The sequence below is a fragment of the Monodelphis domestica genome, chromosome 2 (genome assembly GCF_027887165.1).
Source record: "Monodelphis domestica isolate mMonDom1 chromosome 2, mMonDom1.pri, whole genome shotgun sequence".
NCBI classification, from domain to species: Eukaryota; Metazoa; Chordata; class Mammalia; order Didelphimorphia; family Didelphidae; genus Monodelphis; species Monodelphis domestica.
This window is the reverse complement of record NC_077228.1, coordinates 261,033,165-261,054,328: the sequence shown is the minus strand read 5'-3', so window position 1 is coordinate 261,054,328 and position 21,164 is coordinate 261,033,165. Positions and strand designations below refer to the sequence as shown.

General features: G+C 50.2%; 3 protein-coding genes across 13 annotated transcripts in view; 2 read left to right on the top strand and 1 right to left on the bottom strand.

Moving 5' to 3' along the window:
- The first annotated feature begins 1,091 nt into the window (after window positions 1-1,091).
- LOC130457304 (insulin receptor substrate 1-B-like) lies at window positions 1,092-3,353 on the top strand. The gene is made up of 2 exons (XM_056817765.1): window positions 1,092-2,166; window positions 2,596-3,353. The coding sequence occupies exons 1-2, from the start codon at window positions 1,101-1,103 to the stop codon at window positions 2,601-2,603; spliced, it is 1,074 nt and encodes a 357-aa protein (XP_056673743.1). The 5' UTR covers window positions 1,092-1,100; the 3' UTR covers window positions 2,604-3,353.
- LRCH4 (leucine rich repeats and calponin homology domain containing 4) lies at window positions 3,354-18,056 on the bottom strand. Of its 9 annotated transcripts, none has more exons than XR_008916489.1 (24): window positions 17,545-18,056; window positions 13,183-13,327; window positions 12,845-12,971; window positions 12,538-12,643; window positions 11,870-12,006; window positions 11,608-11,723; window positions 11,294-11,393; window positions 10,863-10,953; window positions 10,666-10,742; window positions 10,445-10,503; window positions 10,158-10,247; window positions 9,829-9,888; window positions 9,660-9,742; window positions 9,424-9,507; window positions 9,069-9,169; window positions 8,740-8,877; window positions 8,569-8,646; window positions 5,624-7,041; window positions 5,489-5,541; window positions 5,274-5,359; window positions 4,993-5,143; window positions 4,083-4,262; window positions 3,891-3,988; window positions 3,354-3,779 (listed from the first exon to the last, which is right to left on the bottom strand). XR_008916489.1 is itself a non-coding variant. In XM_056817757.1 (18 exons), the coding sequence occupies exons 1-18, from the start codon at window positions 17,762-17,764 to the stop codon at window positions 8,103-8,105; spliced, it is 2,010 nt and encodes a 669-aa protein (XP_056673735.1). In that variant the 5' UTR covers window positions 17,765-18,050; the 3' UTR covers window positions 7,643-8,102. The 9 variants fall into 9 exon arrangements, 2 of the variants coding, with proteins under 2 accessions (XP_056673735.1, XP_056673736.1); XR_008916488.1 differs by lacking the exon at window positions 4,083-4,262 and having other exon boundaries at window positions 5,624-5,771; window positions 6,043-7,041; XR_008916490.1 differs by lacking the exon at window positions 4,083-4,262 and having other exon boundaries at window positions 5,624-5,762; window positions 6,043-7,041.
- FBXO24 (F-box protein 24) overlaps window positions 16,752-21,164 on the top strand; it is an 18,670-nt gene continuing 14,257 nt past the window's right edge. Inside the window, exons 1-4 of one of the 3 annotated variants that reach the window (XM_056817759.1) lie at window positions 16,752-16,840; window positions 17,221-17,363; window positions 20,245-20,343; window positions 20,453-20,636. In XM_056817759.1, the coding sequence (XP_056673737.1) occupies window positions 16,777-16,840; window positions 17,221-17,363; window positions 20,245-20,343; window positions 20,453-20,636 (490 nt within the window). In that variant the 5' untranslated portion in view covers window positions 16,752-16,776. Of the gene's footprint in view, window positions 16,841-16,936; window positions 17,125-17,220; window positions 17,364-19,868; window positions 19,993-20,244; window positions 20,344-20,452; window positions 20,637-21,164 lie in introns of those variants that run through there. The other 2 variants (XM_056817760.1, XM_056817761.1) reach the window with 2 other exon arrangements.

Genomic DNA, 21,164 nt, shown 5'->3' with positions numbered 1-21,164 from the left:
GACTTAGGCGAGGCCTCTCCTCTCACTTAACCAGCGCTGGGGAGACAGCAGGGTGCAAGCAACCCTGAAGACCTAGCCCCACTTAGGACACTGCCCTACCTCGCAGAATGCATGCACGTTTCATTCATCACTCAGAACTCACGTCCACAACTCCCCCTCCCTCTCTTTCCCTAGTTGCTTTCAAGCCTAGGTCAATTCTTCGACCCCTGGGCCCAAAGATGGAGTCGGGGGCATGTGGTACTAGGGTTGGTGGCAGCCGGTGTCCCACTCCTCCGCGGACCCGCGGACCCTGTCTCTGCCCTGGTCCTATATCCCACTGATGTATGGCTCTTTGGTCATCTGCGGAAGCAAAAGTCGCAGCGGTTTCGTTTCTTCGTGCTCCGCGCAGAGCCTCCGCGATTAGAATGCTACAAGAGTGAGAAGAAATTCCGCGCTAGCTGTGCCGAGAAAGTACGCGGGCTGCAAGATGGCGCGGCCGTGCGCCCTAAGTGGAGCGTGAGTTTGGTGGGCGCGTGCACCATCACCAAGAGCGCCGATGCGCGTCTGGGCCACCTTATCTTATTCTATACTCACTACGGCAGTCTGGACTTAGCGATTGCCAGTGAAGATGAGCAGCAGACCTGGTACGGCGCCATACTCGAGCTCCGCGCGACGGCCGCAGCTACCGCCGTGGCCGCCGGGGACGCAAGCACAGGTGAGGGCCTCAGGTCTAGAAGGAAGATAAAAGCGGTCCTGGGAGTCCCGGACGATGGTCTGGGTTGTCCACCAGGGGGAGAAGTCTAGACCTGTGGAGAGGTTCCTAGTGGGGAGCCTGGCAAATGGTTTCCGTTTATCGGTGGGTTCCTTTTATCGGGATCCCGCCTTTCCCTTGGGGGCACTCATTCCAGAAATAACCCCCCATGTTTGTCCGCTGATTCCCCGTCGCCCTTTCTCCCTTCCCTGCAGGCTCGAGCCCCGACCAGGATTCCGGGGCCCGAGACCCCGCTGCATGCCAGGAGGTGTGGCCAATGACCCTGCGGCCCTAGGGGCTCGGGCTGCAGACTCGTAGCCTGGGCTGCGGCTGTTACCGGCTGTGCCTGAGCTCCGGGGCGCTTGGGCTCATGCGGAAGCCCAGGGAAGTCGGAGAGGTCTCGGAATCCGGAAGCCCTCGCCGTGTCCCTCTCTTGCCGCCCCCTACCCTCTCGCTGCCCCTACTCAGTGCGCGGCGTTGTGGCCATACCGACGCCTTCTTTTTCCTGGAGCTCGGCAGATCGGCGCCCACGGGGCCGGGGGAGCTGTGGCTGCAGGCTCCCGACGCACTGGTGGCCTGGAATATCCATGAGAAAGTGCTGGACGCAATGAAACGGCTTGATGGGACCAGGCTGGGCACCGAACAGCAACTTCGGGGACCCTCTCCCGCTGCCCCTATGTCCTCGGCCCTGGCCCGACCCGAGCCTCCAACCATACCGGCTGCTCGAGCCTACCAGGGCCATGATTATATCCAGATGAGCCCCCCGCGGGCCTGGGGTGTGGCTCGAGAAGAGAACCACCCGGGTAGCTATGTCCTCAAGGCAGAGGTGGGGCTGGAGCCCAGTGGTCGGGGGAACTACTTAGCTACGGAGGCCGAGGGCGATTATGTGTCCGTGGGAGGCACCGAGGCCAACGAATACATGGTGATGGAGTTGCCCTCGACGTACACATCGCTTCCTAATACTACATCCCTGAGTCGGCCATTCGGAGACTGGGGTGGCTCGGAATATATGACCATGGATCGGTCTTTCCCGGAGTCTCCAAGGAACTCCTCCAGCTCACTGCCCCAGTACTCAGAGCGGCAGCACAGGGTAATAAAGCTGCTTCCCCCTGGCAATCCGCCGACTTGCAAAGATAGCCGAAGCGGCAACTGTGATCACCAGGATGCCAATATACTGACGACACGCCGGGCTCCGGAGCCTTCAGGGGAATACGTATGCATTGAAGGTCCAGACTACATAGCCATGGAGGCCGGCAGTGCAGAGGAGACTCCCACTGCCAACCGGGAGAGCATCCTCAACTACGTCGACCTGGATCTTTCTGGGCAGGAAGGACAAAGCAATCAGGCCCAGGCTCAGGCTCGTCCTCCGGACCCTACCCGTGGGGCCCGACCCCATAGCTATGCCAAGATCAAGTTCGGGAGGCTAGGGGAAGAGGGTGAGTGTGCAAGCCAGGGTGCCCTTAGTCAACCCTTCCTCCCTTTCTAACAAGGGTGATGAATGTCGAAAAAGAGGCAACTATCTTCTTCCTGTTGTTGGACTGCAGTAGGATTTAATTGGAATGGGGGGAGGGGAGATTGTGGAAAGCCCAGGCCCTAGTCCTCCTAGGTGTCCATACTGCCAACCCTTAGGAACCAACTGCCCTTCAGGCTAAAACCTTTCCCCAGTAAAGTCATTGAGGGGTTAACCTCACTCCCTGCCCTCCCCCCTCTTTCAGACATCTTAAAGAGATGGACAGACCAAGAAAATGCACACACAAACCCCAGTATTTCAATTTTGATAAATGGCATTTCAAAAAACCTGCCCATATATATATATGTATATATATATCTTCTTGACTTTTTTTTTCCTGTTTATTTCTCTCTAGAGTCCTGACTACAGGAACGAGGGGAATTCCCCTGTGGCAACTTCCCTGAGGTGCTTCTTTCTTCCTTACCCCTTCCATATTGGTGTTTTGAATTCCTGGAGTATTAGTACTCTCCAACAACCAGATCTGCAACCCTGTCCGTAAAGATGAATGTTGTAGCATCTACGTAGATGAGCCCCTCTGCTCCTGCATTACTCCTGAACAAATTTCCTTGAGCCTGGAGGAATCTTAAGAGCAGCTCTCCCTTGGTAGCTAGTAAGGCCCTCAGAGAAAATCACCCTGTAATTTTGGGTGTAGCCCCATTAACCTCTGGGAACTTCCTTTCCCCCACACCTCTGCTCCCATGGGGGCCCCCCAGAAACACGAAGAGCTCTTATTAGTCTTAGTTATTAGAGGCAATGTAGCCCTGGCAAATGATAGAACCCACCTCTTAGACTGCACTAATTCATGGCACTGGGTCCAGCCCCTTCTGCACCTACTCCAGTGATTTTCTCATATTCTAGCTCATAATCCCCTAGCTATGGGGTGGATGATGATAGCAGCCAGTAGAACATTCATTGCTAGAGGAAAGGGGGAAGATCTGGATGACTTGTCATCCCCAATAATCAGACTGCTAATGTCATACTAGAGCCTCTGTCACAAATAGTATTTAGACTATACACAGCTAGAGTAGGATTCTTCATATTTGTATCCCCAGTACTTAGCTATTCGTGCTGGGAATGATGAATTAAATACTTTTCTATTGTGGGACACTCGAATACACATTACCCTCTTTATTCAGCCCAACACAGCCATACATACATACATACATACATACATAGGAAAGGTTGCGGGTGCCCTGGGGAGTGGCATCCGGAGCTGAAAGAAGCCTTCAGTTCCCTCCCAGTACTCTACTAGAGCAACAGATGAGCCTGGGGGGGTGGGTGTATGTATCTTTACTCTACTGAACTCCCAGAGTAAAGGGTGCCTCTAGGGAGTATAGCAGGGAGTAGGGCAGGGCAAAGAGCCACCCTAGGCTAGCTGGCCTCTGAAGTGGGGGGGGCTGATTCAGTGTCCCCTTGGCTCATCTCAAGTAGGCTGGTAATGGCTGTTATCTCTGGACCGCTCTGCCAGGTCAAGATAGGCTGTGGCCAGACTGACATTATAGGAGGTGGGGTAAGAAGCCGTCTACATCTCCTCAGTACCTGAAGAAATAGAATAATACTTAGGTTAGCTTGGAGGACAGTCTTGAGTCTTCTTAAGGGCCCCATTCAAGTCCACCCCAGCGACCCTGATGGAAAGGGAGGATTTCTTACCTGTTGGGGAGGTTGGGACAGATTAAGGGGAATCCGAGCAATGGAAGGCAAAAGAGGGTCTGAGAAAAAGAAATCTTCAGAGCCAAGATCAGGAAAACCTAGGGATAATAATTAACAAATGCTTTAAGTTTCACAAAGCACTTCCTTCTAGTGGCAACCCCCAGGGGTAGGGAGTGATTATAATTTCCTAACCTTAAAGTCATCCTTGACTCTTCTTTCATCCAACCAAATCCAATCAGAAGGCTAATTCCACAGATTAACTAAACATTGGACTCTTTCCATCCAATCACAGCCACAACCTTAATTCAGGGCCTCCACACTCTCAGAGAGGACTATGGTAATGGTTTAATTGCCTCTAGCAGTCTCACCCCTCTGTAGACAATAACCAAATTACCCTAAAGCTGGATGGGGACCTAGTCCATGGGGACCTAACCCTAACCTCACACAAGAGGCCCTCCACAGTCTGGCTCCAATCCTATTTTTCCAGCTTTATGCTCCATTTACATGCTAACGTCCCATCAGGGTTCACTAAACCTGGAATAAATTGCCCTTTCCTTTTAAACTACCACCACGTCTTAGTTTTTCTTAATTAGCCAGAAAAATTTGCACTTCCCTCAGGCCAAACTGGTAGCAAATCAGATGTTTTTAAAGGAAAGGTTTGACCAAGTGACTCCCAGCTCAAGAAACTACAGTGATTCTCTCCTAGGAGCAAATGCAAACTCCTGTTTGGAATTTTAAGACCTACAAGAAACAAGTCTTCCCCCAGTCTCATTCACTCTATAGAGTGCAATGAAACTGTCCTACTTGCTGTCATTGCATTCCTTAGTTCTGACTCTTGGCCAGTATCATCTCGCTCCTTCCTTTAGAACAACCTAGTTTCCATTGGAGTCAGCTGAGCTGCCAACTCCTGGAGGAAAAAAAGCCTTCCCTGATGCTCCAAAAGTAGGTGCTTTCTTTGGAACCCCAGAGTACAAGGACAAGCACAGTACAAGATTTGAAGAGGGAAATAACAAGGGGGTTCCCAAGCAGGAACCTTAAAGTTCCTCAATTCATCAACATAGGAGAACTCATCCTCAGCCTCTTAAACCTCGAAATTTAGTACCTTCATCCCTCTGGGAGTAGTCTTGATTCCCTTCTATTTCAGATGGAACTAGTGTTTGGGGGTCATGACCCTGGGCATCATACAGGGCATAGAAAGATGGATGCCAGATGGTTCTGTAGGAGACTGAGTTACTAGATCCACAACTTCCTGCCTAGGGTTGGGAAAAGATTTCTTTTTTTTTAATCACACAGTTCAACATCGACCTCTCCCTCCCTCCAATCACCCAACAAATTTCACTCCACCCTTAAGCCCCTTTCAGCCCTCCCCCCCCTCCCCTTCACCCTTTCAAATACTGTTTCTTTCTTATAATCTGGCTCCCAAGGAGCTGGCTGACTCTTCTCTTTGAGGCTCCGGGTGGGAAGCTGGGCTAGAAAGAAAGGGAATTTAAAGTCAAAATGGGCCAAAAACCAGAAGGGAAAAGGCAAAGTTGGGGATAAGGAGGGTTGCCAATGAAGGTCAAAATTCAAACGAGATGGGTCCCCCACAAGCTACTCACAGAAGTGAAGCCTGCCATTTGGCTGAGAGGCCACAGGGGACCCAGGCTGGGGGCTGAAAGTCAAGAGAACCATTAAGAAGACTCACCTCTTGTCTCCCATTTATTCCCCCAAGCTGGACCCCCACCACCACTCACCTGTCTGGTTGGGGGGCATTCCCTGGATTCTCTTCTCCAAAGCCATTGTCCTCTTGTCCATCCTGGGAGTCTTTCTCCAGACCTTCCTCTCCTTCCCCAAGGGGAAGGGAGGGGATCATGCTGGGGGAGCGGACACACACTACCTCCTCTTCACCATTTCAGTCATATGGAAGTCCTGCTTAATAATTCTTCCTCTACCTGGGCATCTTATGTCCCCCCGACCTTTCTTTCCTCCAGCATTCTGGGCACCCTGCTCCCACTGTAACCCTCAGACTAGAGATCCTGCTTCTGGCTCCCCTTCTGCCACACTTAACTAAGACCATGACCTGGAGCCAACAATCCCCTTCCCTCCTTGGCTTGCCTTGAATCCCATGAGGTAGGTCCCTTCCGGGTCCAGAGGTCCCCCAGACCCTTCTTACCTAGGAAAGGACACGGTCCGGAGGTCCCTCCTCCACCCACCGCAGCATCCCAGGTACGCAAGTACTAAAAAGGTGCTAATTCAGCAGGGGGGCGTGACGCCCCTAACGGGAACCCGCCCATTTGGGTGGGGAAATCTGAGAAAATGGCGCTTGGAGGGCCGCAAAGTAGGCGGGAAGACCAAAGGTTGGAGGTCAGGCCCAAGGGCTTGACCCTTTACCTTCTGGGAACCCCCAGGGGAATCGTTATACATCACAGATGGGGCAGGGGAGGTGAGAAAAAGACGAGAAAAAGGGAGGCTGGCAGATGGAATTATGGAGAAAGACCGAAATTAAGAGATGTGAAGGAATTACATAGTCGGAGGAAAAGATACACCAGAGCGGCCAGAACTGGAAGCCTCCTCTCTGACGCCCTCCAGGCATTAAAAAACGTTTCACAGGCAGGTATTCATTCCCAGGCAGTCTAACCAAGTGAACCAAGGAGGCTCCTGGCTATTCTTTATTGGGGGACCTGACACAGCTTGAGATGTGGAGAGATTTAGTCCAGATACCTTCTTGCTTCCATCACAGCCCTCTTCCCTTGCCTCTCCCCCCAGAATCCAGTCATTAACCATCTCTTCCGTTGGCCCCAGCATCTCAGTAGGAAACACTGCCCCCTACACCAGGAAGAGTCTGGAAACAGTACCAGCCAAGGCCAAGGTCTTCCCACCCACCTAAGAGTCCAGCGGCAGGAATATGGACTGGAGGTCTCTGCCCCATCCCACCTTAAACTGAATTTGTGGATGGCAGTAACCTAAAGACATCCATCCATTTTTGCTGGTGCAGGGAGAAGGGTAGCCACTGGGTTCCTGGATGTCTTGTATCTCCCCATCCCCTCTCCTAAGGATGCCCACGTGACCCTGCCTGCTCCAGCAAGGCATGGACAGCAGTGATGATGTTGGGGAGGCCCTTTTCAGGGGTTCCCTCCTCTTCTAAGATGTGGTGGGGCTGGCACAGGGACTCCTGGGGGGGGGAGGGGAAATGAGGAAGGAGCCTAGGTTAGTCTTCATGAACTAACTTCTCTAGCCCACCCCTTCCTGGAGAGGCAAGCTGGAGACCCCAGCATGGCATGAGGGTCCACTTTTCACTCAGTCTTGATTACTTCCCCCACCCTAGTCAGTAAATGAGGGACACAGGATGAATGGAAGGGAGATAGGCAGGGATCCCCAAAGTGAAAACAAGGCCTTAGATCCTGCCCTCTCACTTTCTGTAGCTAGCCAACACTGTCACCTGGATCCAGCCCTGCATACAGACACTGCACAGATTGGCAAGATGAGAGAAGCCTTAGAGGGATGAGATGGGAAAAGTACTTGGCAAAGTGCTCAATTATCAATTGCTGGATTGGGTTAGAACTCTAAGCTAACAGGTTCTGAGGAAAGGAAGCTCTGAAGCAGATTTGGAGGGAGGCACTTCAAAGTGTACTATTAAAGGGCCTTGGAGTGGGGCAACACAGCTCAGGAGACTTCCTCTTTATTATGTAGAAAAGGGGGCCAAGAAGGAAGATGGCAGGAGTGACACAAAGCAGAAACAAAATACACATAACAAACACACACAGAGGCTGAAGTCAAGTTCTATACAATTTATAAACAAAGGAGAACTTGGGCAAGGGCCCTATCATCCCCTAAAAATATAGTGATCTCTCTACAAAATAAAGATAATTTAACAAGGGAGGACTAGGGGGAAGGAGGGCAGGGAGAGACAGAGGAGGGAGTCTCTCTGAAGAATCAAGGGCCAGAGAGAATAAAAAGGTGGAAGACCCACAATGAGGGCCTATGGAAATGAGTACAGAGGCTGGGGGTCCATTGTGAGGGAGACCAGGTAATGTGGGGCTTCTGAAGTCATATGTTTATGGAAAGGGAAGAGGTACAGCTTTGGTGAGGGCAGAAGGCATCATTGGTCAGAGAGAAAAGAGGGGTAACTGAGTCAAGTCCCCACAGTGAGACTTCCTGAGGGGGTGGGCAATAGGGGGAAGGAATTGTCATAAATAGGCACATGAGGTTGGGGGACGTTCAGGCTCCAAGGTCCTAGGAGCCTAGGAGCCGAGCGTAGGTGACATAGAGCAGGAACATGAGGACCACGTAGAAGAAGGCGAAGCCCCCCAGGCTGGGAGAGAGCCCAAGGGGGAGGGGGCCCTCCCCACCACCACACTTCACAGCCTCCATCGTGGTACGTAGCCCCTGTGTGGTACCCTGGAGGAGGTCTGAGGGCAGGCACAGGTCAGCCTGTGGTAGGTCAGGAAGGCAGGGAAGCAGAACAGACAGACATCAGCAGCAGCATAACTTTCCCCTCCCAAATCTCCCTCACATGCTGAGGATATTATATTGGTAGTAACCCATAGGCTAAGCTTCTCCCATATTGACATTCTTCTGGTAAGGCCTAGGACCTCTTCCCTTTCCTTTATGCATAACATGCCCACCCTCCCTCTCCCATGCACCTCTCTTCCCTCCACAGCATGCACCCACTCCACCTTTATAAGCTGCTATAGCATACCTCAGGGACTCCCATCTTTCGGCAGGCCTCTAAGAAACTCTCCACATTCTTTCGAGCCTTGAGAGCACTAAGTTTTGGCTGAGATGGGGACGAGGAAGTTAGAGGTGAAATATAAGAGGCAATAAATGACCCTTCCTCTTTCTTCCACCCTATCAAACTCTGTACACTAACCACAGCAGGTGAAGGAACATGGATGAAGGGCACAGATCGTGGGCGGAGGTGATTGACTAACTGACATAGGATAACTCCATTAGCCAGAGTATCACTTAAATCCTCAGGCAGGGGCTGCTGTAGGCAAGATTCGAGGACCTGAGGAGACATAAAGATGAGAGCACCAGCTATCTTTCTTTTCATCCTCTTTCTGGGAAAAGCAACAGATTTCTTACATATCTAGATAGGAAAAAGAGTCTGGAACAGGATTCCTGGGTCCCTGAAGAGAACACAAACCTATTTCTTCTGTGCTTGAGAATATAAATGTGATGAAGCTGAGGAAACCCTACCTGTCGGAGTTGAGCCATTAACTCTTCCTTATTCTCAATTGTCTGGGGGGACTGTCGTGGTCTCAGAACAGGTTCTGATGAAAATGGGCCTGGAGAGGAAGCTATAGACAAAGTTGACAAAATAATTTCTCCTCTATACCATACACCCCTTTGCCACATTTTCCCTCAATACCAACTAAGATCCAGCTATCTGGATCCAAAACACCTCTTGAAAAAGGAAACAGGGATACTAGAGAATACACAAGTGTCAGATGAAATCCCAAATGGTAGAAATTTGTAAGGGGGTTGGGGGAGTGACAGGCACTGGCACTAGCAGAGGGACATAGAAAGCTGCTCATCTGCAACTACAACTCACCTGAGCTGCTCTGAGAAGATGAACGGAACAGGAAACTGTTTGGTCTTTGGGTGGGGCCAAGTGGCTGGGGAGAAGGGCCTGTGGCTAGGGAGGGTGTAGGAGGAAAAGGAGGAAAAAGTGAAACCTGAGAAAGTTAAAAGTAGTACTCCATCCCACCACTGTCCATAGTTCTCCTAAAGATCCCACCACCATCTAAGAGATGCCCTTTCCTAGCCTCCTTAGGGGCTCCAACTCACCTGGACAGACTATGTGGAGGTCTGGGGAAGTAGAGCTGGGTACAGGAACTCCAGGCTGGGGACCACTTCGCTTGGAGGAATTGCTAAAAGGAGATAGTTAGCTAAGGGAGGATATACTGGGAGGGGACAAAGGGTAATTGGATGCTGGAGATGAGAAGAAAAGACTTACTTGTTGGAGGCTATGTTGGTAGCACTTCCCCCACTACCCTTGTTTGCCAGTTTCAGGAAACTTTTACAAAGAGACCAAAAAGACAGAAAATGGAAGACACACATTAGAAGAATATTCATACAGAGTGGGAAGTGGGCCAAGGTGGGAGACATCAGGAACAGATCAAAGACAGCCTTTGACATAGTGGGGAAAGGAGGAACCATCAGAGCAGTAACTTCTTATAAATCTACTCCCACTCCTTCACCAACCAAACATGGACAAACACTAAGTCCAATATCATCCCAATGCTCCCCATCTGAACCAATCTCACCCATGTCTGTTTATCATACCTCTCCTTTTGCTGTTGCCTCCTCTCTCGATCCTGCCACAGCTGCAGAGTGTCTGGCCGACGACGTTCTTCCCCTGCTGGCTCCACCAACCTGAAAGGTCACAGGGAAGTCAATAATTGGGCATCCATCTATGGGGTTCAAAGGGAGAGAGAACTAAGGATAAAAGGTATCCATCAAATTCAAAGGAAAAGAAAAAAGGTACCAATGGGATAGAATGAAGTGACTCACAACATGGAATGGGGTGATAATAGGGCAGTGGGCTGATAATGGAACTGAGACAGTAATACCTGGCACTAGGGGGTCTTTCTACTATTTCTGAGGTCTTGTGCTCTTCTGGCTGCTGCTCCTACACAGAGTACAGGATTGGGAAAAGAAGGCACACAACAGTCATGCTGAAAGATTTCACATGGTCATACCCATATCCACCCCTTGTTATGTTACATTTTCCTCAAGGGTCCATCTAGTCCTCCCATCTCCCCGAGCATTATGGAAGCTAGGTCATCCTCACCTCAACAGCATCTCTGTCCTCTTCCTCCCCAGGTACACTGCTGTCTATGAAGTCAATTTGTTCAGGGTCCCCATCACCTGAGGAGGCCAAGAGAAAGTCATGGAAACATCTAAGCCTCCAACTCCACCTTCCCCATTCCAGAATCACTAATAATAGCCCATCTTTTCTCCATTCTCTGCCACCCCAGCCCCACTCACCATTTCGATCCTCTCTCTGTTCCCTAGGCCCCCGAGGTTCTTGGGTCAATTCTGAGATACGGAAAGATAGTTCCGAAAATTCATCTGTCAGCTATGGAGAGGGAGAATGAGGCCTCTGAGACCAATTCCCAACATCACAATTAGACAGCATGTGATGAGAGAGTAGGAGGAGAGAGAGAGAGGTTGGGGAGAGAATAGGGTGCCACACCCTCCTGATGGTACTCTCAATCCCTTCAATGGGAAGTGGGCAGCCCCTTGGATCCAATTAAAAAAGCCCCTTCAAAGATAAAGCTCCTTGACCACATCCCCATGTCCTATTTTTCTGGTATAGTAGGGGCAGTGGATTTCTTTGTCTGGAAAGAAGACACTTCTTTCCTAGAGGTTCTCTCATAGGACTGGGAAAGAAATGTCCAACTTGGGAAGGCCCCTACCTCATTTCCAGACCACCTCTTACTTCCACTGTCAACACTGTGGAAACCAGAGTCCAGCCCACCATCATACCGGCGACCAGGGAACAAATCCTCCACAGGGCTAGAATTGGAGGAAGGCATGGTCAAATGTCAACAAGATAGTCCTAACATCTCTACCTCCCCAATGGCAACCCCGACCCACCACCACATCCATATCCTTAAATTCTCCATTATTTGAGAAAGAGCCCAATCTCAAACTACCTTGAATACTGTGGTCCATAAAGCTATAACGGGATCTCATTAACTAGGTAACTCCTCCATAACCTGTGACTCACCAGGGACTGAAACCTGATGGGTGAGAGGGTGGCAGGTCCCCAAATCCAGAGACTCCCCGTTCTCCAGCCTCTGAAGAAAGATACTTGAAGATATGAAGCTTTCCCTTCAGGCAGATCTGAGAGTCAGGAGAAAAAATGGGAAAATTTGGAGAACCACAAGGGGTATTCCTCCTCAGGCCTCACTTCTTCCCAACTTTGGAAAATGGCTCTAAAGATATACTGAATCCTGCCCATCTGCCCTTCCAGATCCAGGGTACCTCACCTGTGCAGGAGGGCTCTGAAGGGGGTTGCTATCTAGCAGAATGACCTGGAGGTGCCTGAGGCGGCGGAAAGAGCTTGGGATTCGAGACACATGATTACAGGAGAAGTCCAAACGAACAAGAGGAAGGTCTCCCAGTTCTGGAGAGCAAATAATGATTTTGGGTTGGATGGTGGAATGGAGGGTCAGTGCCACCCTTACCTATCCAACCCTATTTCTCACTGCTCCCCCACCCCACACACCTTCCATTCCTGACAAGCTGGTCTCCTCTCTACTGGTCCACACACTATGTTCATTCCTGCCTGTGCCTTCTATCATGTTACCCTCACTTGGAATGCTCTCCTCCATTCAAATCCTACTACCCTTCAAGACTCAAGTCAAGTTTCACCTCTTCCATGAAGCTTTCCCTGGCTCTTCTAGCCCATACTGGTCTCTCCTTTCTCTAATCTCCTAGTGTACTTATAATCAGAAGCACACAATTTAGCATTTAACTTACAAACTGGCTTGTATTTTTTGCTGTCTCTCATATCTATTAATCTGGCTTCTTCAATTAGATCTATGAAGGCAGGGACCATACATGTTAAATGACTGCTTAATTTGAGAGAAGGGGGTGGTGGGAGGCTTCCTGAAGATCACTAAGGATTCCCCACCCAGGCCCTGACCTCCCTCACCATCAGGCAGAGTGCTGAGCTGGTTTCTCCGAACATTAAGGTCCCTCAAGGAGTGGAGGTTACCCAACTGGAGGGGAAGGGACTGAAGCTCATTGCTGCTTACATCCTGAAGTTAGGGAGGAAGTTGGGGCTTTAGACAAGGGTCAGGCCATGAATCCCTCTAACCCCCATTGATTTAATTCTTTGGCATCATCACCTGTGTGTCCCCATCCCTCCCCATTCAACCCACTCCCAGCAATTGTTTCTCCTCAACTTTCCCTCCAAAGAACCCAAGGTTCTTCCCATTCCTTAGCTGTCCCATTCTCACAAGCTGTCTTAGGCTTCCCAAGGCCCCAATGTCAGGAGGCAGAGCTCCCAGTTTGTTGTTGCTGACAATGAGCACACGAAGGGGCAGCTGGCAGATATAGGGGGGCAGCGACAACAGTTGGTTCCGGCTGTAGTGGGAGGGAAAAAAAAGTAGGTTCACAGTTCAGACCTAGATGGCCCAGAGAACACCTCCCTCCTTAGAAGATTCTGTAAAGTTTGACAGTCCAGGTTCAATCCCAGGGTTTAACATCCATACATGTAACTCAAGAGTGGGGAAAGATATCCTCATTCCCCTTCACTTCTAATGCTGAAACTTCCCCACTCCTCCAACCACTGTACCTTAGGTTGAGGTAAGTAAGGGCTGTGAGGTTCCCCAGCGCTGGGTTCAGGCACCGAAGACAGTTGTGATAGAGGCTCAGACCCTCTAGGGACATCAGCTGGCATGCTGCCTCTGGCACCTCAGGGAACCGGTTCCTGGATAGGTCTAGGGATCAGGTAGAGTATGGGACAGCTATGGGAAAGCTCAGTCTCTATATGACAGAGTCCCTGCCTTACCCAGAGCTGGTGCATAGGCATCCCCATTTCCTACTATGATAGAGGGGTAGCCCCTTAAGGATAACATGGCTTAGGCTCCATAAAGGCAAGAGGATGAGAGAGAACAAAGGCAAACACAGAACATGTTGAGGGTGTGGGCAGAAAGAACATAGGAAGAGCCTGAAATAGGGAAAAGGAAGAGTTCCCCATCTCCCTACATATTCTTCACCTCATCCTGAGCTGGATAAGCCTGTCTTGGGGAAAACAAGATTCCCTATGTCCTGGGTCCAACTGATCAGGTTGAAAGACAAACCCTTCTCTAAGTAGTGATGAGCTTGAGATGAAGGTATTTTAAAAAACCTTCCTCTTGGGGCAGCTAGGTGTCTTAGAAGATGGAAAGTCAGGCCTAAAAATGGGAGAACCTGGGTTCAAATCTGGGCTCAGATTCTTCCTTACCTGTCTGTCCCTGGGCAAATCATAACCCTAACTGCCTAGTCCTTCTGCCTTAGGGAGTCAAACCAATAATTAATGTTGATTCTAAGACTAAATCTGGCATAAGACAGAAAGTAAGGGTTTAAAAAACAAACAAACAAACCAAAAAAAGCACCCTTCCTCTAAACCAATTCCCTCCAGACTGGCCCCAGATGGCTGTTTGCCCAGAGGAGCTACCATTTGGCTGCTCCCCAACAACCCCCATTCCCCACTCAGGCCCTCCTCCTTGGGCCAGATTGCATAACCAGTTTCACTTCCTCTCCACCTGACCCTGCTGTGTGAAGCTCAGCCTTCTGTAAAATAATCTTTCTCCCCCAACTTCCCAGTATGGAACAGTGGGAGGAGAGACCCAGCAGTACTTAAGTCTGCCTACCTCAAGTAGATAAATAATTCACCTAAACCGGACACTGCCTCTTTCCTTCCCAAAAATCCTAGAAACCCTACTGGTTTTTTCCCTACTGGTCAACCTACAGAAGTAGGTACTACAGGATGTAGAGTAGAAAGCTTGGATAAATCTTAGGATTATATCCCACCCCTATTCTCCAGTGCTGTAGGAAGAGTTTTCCCAAGGTGGGGGGAACTGGCCCCCAAGAAAAACTTTCCCCAAGGAGACTGGCCTCATGATAGGAAGTGAAATGGAAAACAATCTCTCCTATTCCAGCACCAACTGCCTGAAAATTTCACAGGCCAGGCAGAGGAGAAAAGCCTCAGAAGGTTCTGCTTTAGGTTTTCTCCAACCTATAGAGAACTTTATATCATATGAAAATACATTTCTGGAAATATCTAGGACTCCTATTGGCATTCATCACCACCTTGGTGGGGAGGAGTCCACAGACAGGCTGATATGGGGTTGTGGGTAAGGACCCTAAGGTAGGAAGGGGAAAAGAAGCCCAGCCTGGGCGTGGAGGGGCAAAAGAGAGACAGGATGTGGTCAACAGCAGGGCTGCCAGCACTTCTCTTTTGCTAGAACTGTTCCCTGAACCCCACCTCAGATTCATCCCTGTTTTAGGCCCCCCAAAATAGAGTTCACTGGAATGAGGGGATACAGGGCATCTCTCCTATATAGAGGAAGTACTAAGATGGATAAGCTTGGGAAGGAAGAAGAAATAATTTCTCCCAGTTCAGAAAGAGTTGAGGGAAGGAAGAAAAATGAGATTCTAGCTTTCAAGTCAAAAAGGCAGAATGAAGAACAGTGAAGGAAAAAGAAGTCTACTGTGTTATCATGGTGTGGGGAGGGAGGGAAACCCTGAAGAGGGAATCTCTGGGGAGGATGGAGTAAAGTTCCCTGTGAAGATGAAGATAGTAGCAGGTGGAAAGAGGGAGGAAGGGTGGTAAGTACTCAGGGTTCCTAGTGAAGAACACAGTGACCTCAATTTCTCCCTTGAGCCTGAAGAACTTGGCTGTAAAGCAGAAATTAGGAGGTCAGAACCAAGGGAAAAGAACTAAAAGAAGGTGGTAGATTAGAGGCAGAATGAGTTTGGAATCACAAAGCCAGGGTTAGAAACTTGGATCTGGCAAGTGCTTGATGAAAAGTAAACAAACCCAAAATTCCTTAAAATTTCCAAAGGACTTCTATAAAATGAAGGAGTTAGGCTAGATGACTTAGAAGGTCCCTTCCCTCTCTAAGTCCATGATCCTAAAATACAACAATACCCACCCTTTAAGGAGCCCAGTGCTTCAGACGTTTCCCTTTTCCACCCAGGCCTACCATAGAAAAGGGACCCTGGTCAAGAGCAGAAGCAATCTAGTCCTTACAGGATCTGCTAGAAGGAATTGTGGAGGGAGAAAAGGGGGTTGGAGTTTGAAGATAAAGAGAACTAGGATTTTCCCATCCTCTCTATCTGGCATATAACTGTGGATAAACACTTCAAAAGTGTCAGATAAAAGAAAAGGAAGATGAGTACATGTGGGGAGAGGGAAGTGAGGGGTTGTTCTAAGTGGCTCTTCCTTCTTTCTCCACCTCTAGTGCCTCTTGTCAAAAAAACACTAAAACCCCTGGGTGGCATTTAGTCTTTCACAAAGCTATTATATAGGCAGAAGAGGTACAAAGGAAATGAGATAAGTCTTAGGAGATTTCGTAGGGAGTGAAAAAATACAGACAACCCTAAGCTAATTTAAGCAGAAGGGCTTGCTAGCCACTCAATAATGTAACCTAAGAGAACTGAAGAAAAGGGGCACTGGGTCTAGAACAGAAATGGGAAAGGGACAAGCACAAATACTTACTCCAGAGAGGAAAGGACTCCTTGAGTTTGGTGTTAAGGAGAATTCTCAGTGAGTATAGGATACCCCAGTTTAAAACCAAACGAGAAGAGGGATAGCTTGATTTTTCACACCATAGGCTGGGCCAGGGTTGGGCTTCAGGAATGCACTTTTCTAACAGCTGCCAGCTCTAGATCCTAGATAGCCTTAAAGAAGCAGCTGAATTTGAGTTCCCCTGACAATCTTCCCAGTAGATATCAGTTAGGAGGTATTACTATCTATTCCTCAAATATTAAGTTATGGAGAAGATAGTTCATATAAAGTGTTACAGTGGAAAGTATACTGATTTAGTAATTAAGAAATATGGGTTCTAATCCCAGTTAGTAATTTGTGAAAGTTTACACATGTGTGTTCATAGGTAAGGTTACTTTCCTTCTCTAATTGTTTCTTCATTTGTAAAATAAAGAGGATGGATAACAGGATCTCTTTTAAGTTTCTCCCAGTTGTGAAATATTAGAATCTTTAACGGGGAAGAAAGGGTGTCAGGAGAGAAAAAGGGATTGTAGCACTTTTCTCCATTCGCTTCTGGGGGAACTGATTTCTCCACCTAACTACAGATGGTCTTTCCTTCTTGGGGGGGGGGGGAGCAGAAACTAAGATGTGAACTCTAGGGTCCCTATGAGGTCACAGGCTCCTCTCAGTGACCTCATGGACAGAGGACAGGAGAAGCCTCAAATAAGAAACCAGGGATACGATAGGGCAGTAAGCCTAGGTAAGGTGGCTTCAATTCACAAGGTTCTTCCCCTAGGCTCACCGATTGGTTGGGTTGGGGTGGGGGGGAAGGGGAGAGCAGAGAGGGAGGAGGTGTGGTGAGAAGATTACAGTAAGAAAACAAGAACTATCAGTTCCAAAGTGGGTAGCCCTTGGAGAAGGCAGTGGGTTCAGGTGAGACTTGAGATGAAGAAGGGAGGAAGAAAGTAGTCAGAAGTCATTAGAGTCAGAACTTCGAAATGAGGAGACATACTCAGAACCAGGGGCAGGGACCCCAAAAAAAGTGTAAGTCACTTAAAGCTCTCGGGGGCTGCTCAGTTTCCTCATATATAAAATGAGGAGGTTGGGCTAGATGGTAGTTACGATTTCTTCCGGCTCTAGGTGAGGGGGCCAGCTTCGGTGCAACGCAGTGGACGCCAAGTTATGCAAATGAAGAGGCGCGGTCAGAAAAGTTCCAACTAGAATTTAGCCAGTTGGGGCATAGCTTTGCAAAAGATCAGCGAATGCAAAGGCCGACCGGCCAGGTACGGAAGGAAGGTGGTAGTTTATGCAGAGGGAGCTCAGATACGGCCCGGGCCAGGCCGGAGGGGCGTAGCTATGCAAAAGAGAAGGCGCGGTCAGAAGCTCACAAGGGAAACATACAGGAGGCGTGGCTATGCAAATGAGGACCCTCGAGTCCCAGGCCTGGCGCAAGGGTGCACTCACCAGCTTGGGTGATATCCGACAGGTCGTAGCCACTGGCCGTGCCCCTGGGGAATTGCTTCAGACGCCGGTTCGACAGGTTCAGTGTCCCAGTGGCTACGGCCTCCTCTAGAGCCCGCTCGGCGCTACGGCTCCCCGGCAACCCCGTAGATCCCGGAACCCGGGCTGCTGCCGCAGTCTCCTCGCCCCCGACGGCGGGTGGGGCTACTATAGCAGCCGCCATCCGCTCCCGGCGATTCCCACAGCCGTCTGACTGACGGGAGCGGCCTTCCCCTCCCTCCCCCTCCTCGGAGCCGCCGTAGTCTCTCCAGGAGGAGGGAGAGGGGTCAGAAACCTCGCGGAGCAATCGCCGTCGCGGGACGGGTGCGGCCAGCCAATCAGGACTGGCTACGGGGAAGAGGACTCTGCCCCTTCAGTGAGGGAGCGAGAAGGGGAGGAGGGATAGAATGGAGTGCTCGCCAACGGCCGTGTCTGGAGGCTGTCACACCCCTTGACGCCGTATCCAATCATAGTGCCCGAAGCTGGATACGGAGCTAATCAGGTCCAGCGAGAAGGCGGGGACTCCGGCACTGGGGTAAAAGGGAACGTCAAGCGACGCGAACAGAGTAGGCCGTGCCCGCTCCTCGCGGCAACCAATCACAGGCTAGCAACGGGCGAGTGGCTGCCAAACAGACCAATCAGAAGACCCTCAGGAAGGCACTAGAGGCGTGAGTTGAGGGCGTGGCCTCTGCTCTGAGGAACGTTTTTTTGCCTGCCAATAGCAATAGAATGGGGCGGTGCCAGGGTTGAGCTGGGTGGAGGTTGAGGTTCCGCTAATCTGGGAGAGGACAAGTGTGAGGGAAGGGTTGGATAGTACCGCTAGGGGGCAAGATGACAGAGTGAGAGAAAGCTGAGAGCATGTAGGGAGGGGCTAGATGTGTGCGAACAGAGAACGAGGAGGAGCAGGGGGGACATAAGGGGCAGGTGCAGGTGCAAGTGCAGGTGAGAAGTGCTCGAGACTGGCGGCAGATAAGGAAGAGGCACGAGTGTGGCAGGGCGAGCGTGCAAAGGTCGGATGGACTCCTCAGGCAGTGAACACCTAAGGGTGCAAGGGAGGTGAGCGTGCCAGTCTGAAGGGCGTAGAGGAAGCATACGGGTGTGTTCCAGGAAAGTATCAGAGACCTAGAACCCCAGGGGGCGGGGAGAGTGAAGGTCCAGTTGTTGAGAATGGCACGGGGTGTGCACGGATGCAACAGCCGGGGGATGCTTGGAAAGGGGAGCTGCCGCTGTCAGTCATTGGAAAGTAGGGGAGGCAAGTGAACTCTCCTCCCCCAAACTTCTCTGCTTCCCAACTCCAGAACACTATCTTATCCATATGTGTGTGTATGTGTATACAAATCCCTATCTCTGCTCTGGTGGTTTTCTTTCTATTAAGAATGAACTCCCAATGAGACCCTGGGGCTCCATGTCCCTAAAGGCTTCCAGGAGGAGGCCTGGAAAGAGCTGGGAGCAAAGAAGTGTAGGATTGAATTAGAGATTCAGGGGGAAAATTATCTCCCATACTACACCCCCCCCCCCCAATCAGTTGCACATCAGGTATGAACGTGTTCTTTTTGCTGGGTCAAAATCCTGCATTGCTTTTTTTTTTCCTCTAGTGGTAATACTGGTGAGACTTGCTAACCTGACTAATGGTTTCCCTTGAGACCAAGAGCTACAAAGATAGCTGAGCTAGAGTTAGACCTATAGTCAGTGGCCACGGAATTGGGAAGCCAACTAATAGGGAGCAAATACTAAACATTTAGGATGTTTCTATATTAGGAAGAAAACCTTTCATTACATCCCTGACACACAGGCACACAAAAGAGTCCATATTCCAGAATCCAGGCCTTTCACATGGCCCTGAAGGGTAAAAGTTGGCAGGAAAGGTAGATTAGCTCCCCCAGGACTATTATGATATATAGTCATTGTCATTATTGAATATGAAGTTGAAGTTTTGGAGTTGTGAAGTAGGAAGATCGCAGCTACTGCTCCTGAATAAATCCTGGGAGAAGGGAGAGGTGTCCTTTTATTGAAGAATCATGCTGTGAGTCCTTTGAGGCTATAGGGTAAGAGATTGGCCAGAGACCCAGGGGCTTGCTAAGAGATGAAGTCCTAGGCAAGGTTGGGTATACAGGTCACAGTGGCTGGATGGTGAGGTCACAGAGAAGTCTGTTTGCCTGGTGCTCCATGTGGGGGAGGGGCTGCAGAGGGGGAGGGGCCTCAAAGGGCCCCCAAGCCCAGGCAGAGGGCATGGTGTGGGAAGGGCAGCACTGGTGGGGCCCAGGAGCTGAGTGAAGGGGGCAGGGGGGGGCCCAGGTGGCCAAGGAAGGGAAGGAGCAGGGGGGGGGGAGGGGGGTCAGGATGGTGAGGAGGAGCCGAAGAAGGAGGCTACAGAGATTCACCAGGCTGTGCGGTCGGGAGGAGGGGCTCAGGGTGAGGGGGACAGGGGCAGGGCATGGGATAAGAGATAGAAGATGTAGTGTAAGGGTAGAGGGGGAATAACTATGTCTTGCACAGAAACAAGCCTGAAGGACAGATAGACAGTGGGAGGGAATGCAGCTGTGAAACTAGAGAGAGGAAAGATGTACAAGGAAGGAGACAGGAGAGAGTTACAGAAAGAGAAGAGGGGAGAAAAACAGTGGCAACTTGACTCTAAACAATCTTGCCATTTTTCTTTTGGGATAGGTAAAGCGGAGCTGCCCCCCATGTGGACCAGAGCCTGGGAGTGGTGGGAAGAAGGGCAGAGGGAACCCTGTGTCTGTTCAGCTGTTCCCCCCTGAGCTGGTAGGTTCTAGGAACCTGAGACTTAAGAGGTCTGACCCTAAGGATTGCTGAGAGTTGGGGCCAGACACATATGTCCCAAGTGATCTCTTTCTTCCCCTGATTCCTCTAGGTGGAACACATTATCTCATTCCTCCCAGTTCGGGATATTGTTGCCCTGGGCCAGACCTGCCGCTACTTCCAGGAAGTATGTGATGCTGAGGGTGTGTGGAGGAGAATCTGTCGCCGGCTCAGCCCCAGACTCCGAGAGCAGGGTGCTGGTGCCCGGCCCTGGAAAAGAGCTGCTATCCTAAACTGTATGCCTCAATGGTGTGGGATTCCCCAGCCCTAACTTTCCCTTCCCCACAAGAAGTGGTCACTGGGCCCTAAGCTCTTTTTCCTACTCCAGCAATCTTAGTATTCCAAGACCTTGGAGACTCCTTGGAAGAGATTTACTAAACTTCAGCTGTATGCCCACCCCACTCCCTTTAGCCCTTTAGATTGTTGGAATCCTAGGCTTAACCCCTTAGTAGCTCCCCAAGAAAATCACCTAGCCTACAGATTCTTGGATACTATACTAACCCCCATTTTTATATACTCAGTTCAATGATGTATCTCCCCTGCTTCTTTCTTGCCCTTTCTCCCAAAACAGCCTTTAATACAGAGATGTAGCATTCTCCCAGAGAAACCTAAAGATCTTTAATCCTAAACTCTTCACAAATATAATTTCCCAACTTTTGTCCAAGATTTCCCCCCCCCCCAAAGCTGCCCTGAAGATTACTCTGCAAACCCCTACTTTTGCTTCCCTAACCCTCTTCTCTCTGAGGGAATCTGGGGAGGGGCCT

What these genes read in the sequence shown, in the direction of transcription:
- LRCH4 (XM_056817757.1), bottom strand. Translation starts at nt 17,764, where the DNA reads ATGGCGGCTGCTATAGTAGCCCCACCCGCCGTCGGGGGCGAGGAGACT. An exon ending in ACAGAGAGAGGATCGAAATG is followed by an intron (nt 10,743 to 10,862) that starts GTGAGTGGGGCT and finishes TGGCCTCCTCAG; the next exon opens with GTGATGGGGACCCTGAACAA. An exon ending in AGGACAGAGATGCTGTTGAG is followed by an intron (nt 10,504 to 10,665) that starts GTGAGGATGACC and finishes TACTCTGTGTAG; the next exon opens with GAGCAGCAGCCAGAAGAGCA.
- LOC130457304 (XM_056817765.1), top strand. Translation starts at nt 1,101, where the DNA reads ATGCGGAAGCCCAGGGAAGTCGGAGAGGTCTCGGAATCCGGAAGCCCT.